We start from the raw sequence: 8,517 nt of genomic DNA on the forward strand, positions 1-8,517 counted from the left end.
TGGGATAGTGACAATCACAAGCATCGGTCCAAGGTTGGATCACAAAATCGAGAAAAAGTGGAGACTTTTCACACTACAGGTGCAAAATCTTTTGAAGCTATTGAAATGCTAATTTAAAACATATTAAATGTACAATTTAGGAGTAATCAAGTTCAATTATATTTCTTAATGAATTAATAATGCAACACGCTTTATTAATTGATTAATAAATCAAGAATGTAACAACTGTGGTTAATTATATTCCCTTTGTTGTAGGAAATGACGGCGCAAAAAAGGAGAAGAAATCGAAGCGCCTCGAATTGTGGGAAAGGACCCATGCAACAAAAGCTTCAAGGAAGGCGAGGGAGGCTAGCAAGGGGAAGAAATGCCCGCCTTTGGTCTATACTACGCCAGGGGCGATGGCTATAGCGGTTAGTATATAAATTAGATTTATATTTTAAACAGTAATTTTGTACTTGTACTTAAATTGTAATATGAAATCATTCCTATAATTGTACTTGTACTTAATTATTCCTATATATAATTGTACTTGAATTCATATAACTGTACTTGTACTTGAATTTATTTAAAATATAAAATTATTCCTATAATTGTACTTGTACTTGAAATGAACAAAATTACATTATTAAAATTACCTTAAAATAACAGTGAAATCAAAAACCCTAAAAAATTTACATAAAAATCAAACTAAATGCACATCTAAAGGATGAAGCTCAGTACCTCTTATCCAAGCTCTTCAAGCTCAGTAAACTATTCAAGCTCTTTAAGCCTCGAAACCTCAATATCTGTTCAAAAATCAAAAACCAAAAATTAGTGAAAACAAGACCTGAGTAGAAATTAACCTAATTTGAAAGAAATAAACCCAAAACTTGGTGCTTGAGGTCGAGAAATATGGGTTCTCGAAGCACCAATCTAATGCTTCATCCAATTTCGAGTTCAATTGGAACCTTAATTTGTAGAGGCGCAAAGATGTGAGAGATGTGAGAGGCACCAGAAATGCGGCGGCGGCGTGGTTGCTGAGTGACGGACTGAGGAGGGAGGGAGGAGGGTGAGTGAATGTGTCGGGAGGGAGGAGGCAGAGTGAATGTGTCGGGAGGGAGGGGAAATGTTTTGTTTAAGTGTCGGGAGGGAAAAGAGGGGGAAATAATTTTGGTTAAGTGTGGGAATCGAAATAAGCTGTTGGTTTAATTTTCATTTTTTTAAAAATATATTTTAACAACGGTTAACAATTTAACCGATGTCTAATACAAATCTACATCGGTTATTTTCTCAACCGATGTCTACTATACGATTCTAATTTTTTTTAAATGAGTATTAACATCGGTTATTTTCCCAACCGATGTGTAAATTTCACGATAACATCGATTAAAAAAACCGATGTCTGAACTTACCTTAACATCGGTCGACCGATCAACCGATGTCTAAGCACCGATGTCGTAGGCACTAATTCTAGTAGTGTGTTTAACTTCTTGAGAATTTTCTTGTCAACTGATGAGGTTTTTTCAACGGATAACTTTCATTCATTAAACTTTTAGTTTTCAATGGATGATCACTATCCGTGTTCTCATCAGTTGAACTCGCATCTGAGATCTGAAGAACTTTCTTGTCTCTCTTGCACTCATTCTCAACAAAAGTCTCTCTGCCTTGAATGCTGATTATATTTGCAGAAACATCTCTTCCAGATTTCCATCTGGAAATTATCTCTTGTTCCTTATCAAGCTGCTTCTTGATCACTTCTTCTCTTTTTAAAACAACCAAAAGATCATCTTTGGCTGTTTGGCACTCAACTTTCAATTCTGAAAAATTTGTTTGCTTCCTTAATCCTATTGTTTTCCTTAGTGAGAGATTTTAATGAGACATGCAAGTGATATAATTCTGTAGACATTTCATTAATAGTAGCATTGAATTCATCTTTAGTTAACTCAACTAAGTTAGTAGTGAATACCTGGCTGCTATTTGCAGTGTTCTCTTCTTGATCTGTGGAGTTGACCATAAGAGCAAGATTGACATACTCCTCTTCATCAGAATCATCTCCAGCTGCCCAATCATCCTTTGTAATGAATGTCCTTTCTTTTTTCTTGAGAAGCTCATAGTATTTCTTCTTGTAGTCCACACTTTCATTGGACCTCTTCTCAGCTTTAGGCTTTCTGCATTCATTGGCAAAGTGACCAGCATTCCCACAGTTGAAGCATTTGAATTTGGACCTGTCCACCATGCTTCTGTCAGACTTGGGATTGCTCTTGAATGGCTTTGATGAATTAAAATTCTTTTTGAATTTCAATTTTGAGAATCTTCTTGACAAGAATGCCAAATGCTGATCAATCATCACCAGAATCAGCTTCATCTTTTACCTTTGTTTTTCATTTCCTTGATTCTGAGCTCTCTTCCTTGACCAACTTCTCAGTTTTTTCAGCTTGTGATTTTCCCTTATCCTTGATCAAATCTTCACCAGATGCAACAAGAGCCACAGATGAGTTTCCTTTCTTTTGATTTTTTTCAATTTCATCATCTTGTTCCATTTCAAGCTCATAGGTCTTCGGGGTTCCATACAGTCTCTCAAGAGTATAATCTTTAAATTCTTGAATGTTTCTCAAGGAGACTGTCATGGGTTTCCATTCCTCCTCAAGAATTTCAAATTTGAATCCTTAACCTGGTAGACTCTTCCATAAAGTCTCAGACCATTTAATAGCTTTTGAAACCTGTTAAATGTGTCACTCAGACTTTGTCCATTTTTGAAATGAAATGACTTGTTGAATCAGCAACTGCATTTTTTTTCTCTTACTTGCTCATTTCCTTCACAGATTATTTAGATGGTGTCCCAAACATCCTTGGCACTTGTTCAGCTAATTACATTGTCAATCATTTCTTGATCTAGACCATTAAACGAAATGTTCATGGTCTTTTTATCCTTGTGCACTTCTTCAGTGTCCTCTTGAGAATATTCATGGATAGGCTTAGGAATCATCTTGCCTACCATGTCTTCACCATCAGCTCCAATACTGGTGCAAACCTTCACAGGAACATGATGTTCTTTCTCTATGCAGTTGACATAGCTTTCATCAATTGACATCAAATGCAAATGCATCCTTACTTTCCACTGAAAGTAATTGTCCTTGTCACGAACATGAATCTTAACTCCATCATCCTTCTTTCCCATCTTTCGTTAGTTGTGTTGATCTTTTTCCCTGTTTGTTGGGAACCTCTCTCTGATACCAATTGTTAATTTACACCAACTAGCTATAAGAAAGATTGTAGAAGGGGGGTTGAATACAATCTTTTACAAAAGTTCAAAGATTCAAGATAATAACACAAAAACAGCAGAACAGTAAAAACACAGTGAGATTTTATATTGAAGAATCTGTGGATTGATTACAATTCTCACAGTTGCAGGTTCAACACTCAAACTGTTTCTAACACTCAGGTTTTCTTACAAGAATATTTTATCAAGTTCAACTCATGCTACTAACTTGGTTATATACTCCAACTTTACAAAGCTAAACTAAAATACAAAATTTGCACTCTAATGTAAACTATGCTGCACAACTTTATCTTTTGCATGTCGTCTGGGATGTCTTCATCTTTGACCATAATATTGATTTGATCCAGATTGCATTTCATAAACTAAGAATGTTTCTCGTTCTTCTTTATTGTCCCAAATGGGCTTCCATCTCCATTTTAGTGTAATTCGATCCATGTAACTTGTAAGAATTGAGCTTTAGTCACTTTCAATGGCTGCTTGCTTCATCCGTTGAAAGTTCCTTCATCCATCGAATGAATTACAAACTTTAATCGATCAAACACTATTCCATTCCCATCAGTTGAAAACTTGGTCTTCATCAGTCGAACGTAGTATACAGTTGAATTACTATCACTCATCAGTTGAATATCCTTCACCTAGACAAAAATACATGGCATTGGATATTTACAATTGGCCATCCTACTTTATCCATCGGTTGATAATTCTCAAGATAAGTAACATAACAATTACAACTGATAAAATGATAAAGATTCTAATTTGAACATGTTACAAAGTGTTTATGTTATCATCAAAATTATTGATTCCTAACAAATACATTCTTAGTTGAGATTTATGGTGTGTCATTTTGGGCCAATATTGAGTACTAACAAATTTAAAAATATACATAATAAATGGTGAAATTAGTCCATAATATCGGTTAATATATTAATCAATGTTTTCAAATAAATTTAGATTTTCTAAAAATAATAAACTAAATTATACCTTTTAGTTTGATTTTTTTGAAAAGATATTCAAAACTTTATGTATTATGGCAAGAGAAGTTTAATGCCTGATTTTAAGAATTTATGATAGATTATCGATTTTGTATAGTTTTTTTTTTGTATTCATAATTACTACCAAAAAAATTGACTTTTTCTTTAATTATACAAACACTTTGAGAAAGAAGCCAATCATATGTTTTTCTGTTTTAAAAAATTTGGACAAAAAAAGAATTATTAGTATGGCCTATATTAGAAAAAGAGGTCATTTATTCTTGTTGAATACCAGAAGAACTCCATTGGACACAAAAAAGGAATAAAAGATCCCTCATAAATACTAATTTTACAAGAAAATTCCACAAATGAATTATGTTTTTCCATTTGAACCATTACCACATGGTCTCCCAGTGCAAGTTTGTAAATGCTAATAGAATGAAATATTGACACCAATAATTACATGCTTTTTCCGATAGTGAACCTACCCAAAGGGTAGATCCCTTTATAATCTGCTGTTCCATTTTATTGTAACTACTAAGAAGGCTAGAGAAACATGGAAACAAAGAGCAAGGGTCGCCAAAAGATTGTTATGGCGAAAATGAGCAAGGAAAGTAATCTCAGGGTTACATTCTCCAAGAGGCGTTCTGGGTTATTCAAAAAAGCTAGTGAGCTTAGCACCTTCTGTGGTGTAGTGATTGCAATCGTGGTCTTCTCTCCTGGGAAAAGAGTGTTCTCATTTGGACATCCAAATGTGGAACAAATCTTTGATAAGTTCCTCGATGCTCAGAACCCTAGTCCAACCAATTCGACTAGCCTTCAACTTGTACAGGCTCTTGGCAGTGCAAGGGCTCGTCTACTGAACACCCCACTCTTTAAGTTGCTTAACCATTTGGAGGAGCAAAAGCAAAGAGGGAAGGAGCTCTGAAACTGAGGAAGCAAGGACAAGACATTGTCTGGTGGGAGGCCCCGGTTGATGATCTTGGATTTGAACAATTGGGTATGTTGAAAAGAGAAATAGAGGGACCAGAAGAGAAATGTCGCCACACAAGCTCAGAAGCTTGTGATGATGGAGCAAGCACTGGCACTCGTTGGGTGTAGCACTGGCACTGGACTTTCCATGACACCAAATGGATTTAATCCGGGGCATGGATGTGGACATCCCATTGTGTAACAATTAATATTAGAGAACCCAACTAGGGGTGTGTGAGTGATGAAGGAACTGAAGTATAAGAACTTGTGGGAGTGGTCCAGATTGTATCGATCTATTTGGTATAAGTTTAAGTTTCCACATTGTTAATTTCTTTATTATATGAAGAAGAAGAGAAAAGAATGTGCGAAGGGCCGGGGAAATGGTGCTCTTTGCGAGGCCACAGAAGAAACCATCTGCGGACAGTATTGTGGATATAGATTAGTTCAGAAAATCTTATATGGTTTTGAAATATTTTTCGCCGAACCAGAGGGAGAACTTTGTTCTCTGTTCGAGAATGAAATTTACAAATTGTAAGTGTGACGTCCCTCAGATCCGGGGGTCTGGATCTGGTGCCACGTGTAAATAAAAATAATTTAAAACCTGTATTTTTTAGCCACTAAAAAAAACAATTTAAACCCTGTATTTTTGAAAGAAAGTAAAAACAAATATTTCAAAAACTGGATATTTTAAAAAAAATGATTTAAATGAAAATCAATTTCACCCCTTAAAAAGAGGATCGCATACAGGTTACAGCATTGAAATCAGAAACTAAAACTATCAAATTTAATTACAAATTAAACTGCGTTATCAGCTAAACCTCGATAAGAAGAGTAGTTGATAAACAAATAAACAAATCTCATTTCCAACTGAATTGAATTGCAGAACTCCAACTGTATCTAGTCTTAATGACATGGTTGATACTCTACTCGACCATCTGCTTGAAACTCAACCACTTGCAATCTTTGCCTATCATTTCTCTTATGCGCAGTCTTAAGTCAATCATCTTTATTCCTAGATAAAAGGGTTAGAAGGAATAACAAGAATGAGCAATAATGCTCAGCAAGTATATAATATCCAAACCAACAATAATTCAAACAGTATGTAAAACCTAACAATGATATCAAGATAATGATACAACACAATATGATTTAAACAAAACAGTTTCTCCTTTATGGAATTGGAACCAGATAAGACACTACGAGCTAAGCTGGGTGATCAGCCCACGACATAGCTCCGAACCCGCATATCCAATACGAGTTCTCAAATATAAAGGATCTTAGGCACACTTTGGCCTTTAGTAATTCAATTGGGACCGGCGCCTCGGTCATAAAACATTTTCATCCAATTCCCTTTTTAAAACAAATACATCGAATCATTTTTCATTTTAAAACCAAGGTTCAAAATCTATAAGAATTAATGATTCTAAACCAAATATTCATTTCAACACCTTAGCATTAGAGTTCTACTAATTAGGTATTCTTTATCAAGGGTATAGGTTACTGAATCAAGTGTATCAATGTATTTTATAATTATGGCAGGGTAGGTTGTATGATGATAACCAAGGTCTTTCAATAAATGGGGTTTCGTTTCTGGGTTAGGAACAAACAAGTGAACTAGTTTTTAAGAAAGAACACAATTGATACTCTCAAGGTTTTGATGATCACACTGCCAGCAAGCTAATAGCATAAAACTGGTGCTTGTTAGCGAGCTATCAAAGTTATATATACTTGTGCTAACAGCTTGATACATTTCAGTATTATGTTCAACTGTCAGCAAGCTTACAGATTATTATTCAGGCTTATCAGCAAGCTCACAGCATGAACAGAATAACAAATGGATAAGGATCAAAGTTGAAAAGCAAGGAGATTTATTAGGAATCGATTTGTAAGGACTTTAATATTTATATATGACTTATATAAATATTAGAGCTCAGTTTTAAACAAGAATTTCAAACAAAAACGATTTCCTAACTTATAGGAGTTTTTATCTCTTATTCGATCTTATCTAAAACTACTCCTATTTGATTTCAAAATTATGGTTTTATAAACAAACGTTTACTGAGTTGTTTCAAACGTCTTTATGCTTTTACTCAGTAAAATATACGTTGTTCAAACGTTCATCTTTCAAGCAAATAAAACGTGAGATTTGTTAAATCAAGAACGTTAGAGATTTTTTGAATTATGACCGTTTGGAATGATGGTATATATACTTGAGTGTGGTTTCCGTTTTGTAAAAAACAAGAACACACATCAAGCTTCTGAAATACAACACACTTTCATTGCAAAATCTTTACTTGAGCTCTAGTACTTATATACGATTATATATCTATATTGAGTTCATAGTTTCTGTTGTATTACACTCATACATTGTATTGTTCAAAGTGTAAAGGTTTGTTCCTGTGTATCCAGCTTGTGAAACAAGGGAACAAGGGGACTAGTTAGCTAGAACAGTATACTTGGGAAGTATAGGTCTTGGAGAACTTTTGGTTCGTGGTTCAGGGGTTTCAGCAAGCTGATAACAGGAACAAGGGTTAAAGGGAGTTATATTATTGAATCATTTTAATTGTTAACATTATTGATTAATAATATAATCTCTTACCAGTTGGTAGGGGACCAGGACGTAGACCATTAGGGTTAGGGGTCGAACCTGGCTAAAATTCTCTGTGTTGCTAGCTTACTGATTATATCTGTTTGCATTACATCTGCATTGTTAGCTAGCTAACTGTTTACTCTGATAATTAACAGCCAGCTGTCTGTGACAGTTTAACTATTCGGTAACAAGTAAAAATCGGTCACATTAGCCATAACACCTATTCACCCCCCCTCTAGGTGTGTAATTTCAATTGGTATCAGAGCGAGGTTTGTACTAATACTTCTGTAACAAGAATAGTATCGATCGATATGGCTGATAACTTTCAGGGAAAGTCCGATTTTAGAGCTCCTCTCCTCACGGGTTCTGACAACTACAATTGGTGGAAAGGCCAAATGGAGGCTCATCTATCCAGAGATCCCCTAATGCAAAGAGTTGTGCAAAGAGGTCCTTATGAATATCTTGATAAAGATGGAAAAGTCAAGGACGTTGATGTTCTCATAGTGGACGAGCTATCAAAGGTTGCTGCCAATGGAAAAGCAAGGAGTACAGTAATTAATGGGCTGAATCAAGCTGAATATGACAAGGTCTCTTCTCTCAAAACAGCGAAGGAAATTTGGGATGCATTGGAGACGTATCATGAAGGTTCACAAGGTCTAAAGAAGGTCAAGCTCGGAAAGCTCATGAAAAAATTCGGAAGCTTCGCTATCAAGAAGGGAGAATCC

The 8,517-nt window shown here is 35.2% G+C and overlaps 1 protein-coding gene across 1 annotated transcript; it reads left to right on the forward strand.

Moving 5' to 3' along the window:
• The first annotated feature begins 4,786 nt into the window (after positions 1-4,786).
• On the forward strand, positions 4,787-5,158 carry LOC108201312 (agamous-like MADS-box protein AGL62). Its single transcript, XM_017369607.1, has one exon. The coding sequence runs from the start codon at positions 4,787-4,789 to the stop codon at positions 5,156-5,158; it is 372 nt and encodes a 123-aa protein (XP_017225096.1).
• Positions 5,159-8,517: the final 3,359 nt, after the last annotated feature.

The sequence above is a fragment of the Daucus carota genome, chromosome 9, assembly GCF_001625215.2.
Source record: "Daucus carota subsp. sativus chromosome 9, DH1 v3.0, whole genome shotgun sequence".
NCBI classification, from domain to species: domain Eukaryota; kingdom Viridiplantae; phylum Streptophyta; class Magnoliopsida; order Apiales; family Apiaceae; genus Daucus; species Daucus carota.

Excerpts from the sequence above, each read along its gene's own strand:
- LOC108201312 (XM_017369607.1), top strand. The coding sequence starts at position 4,787 with ATGGAAACAAAGAGCAAGGGTCGCCAAAAGATTGTTATGGCGAAAATG.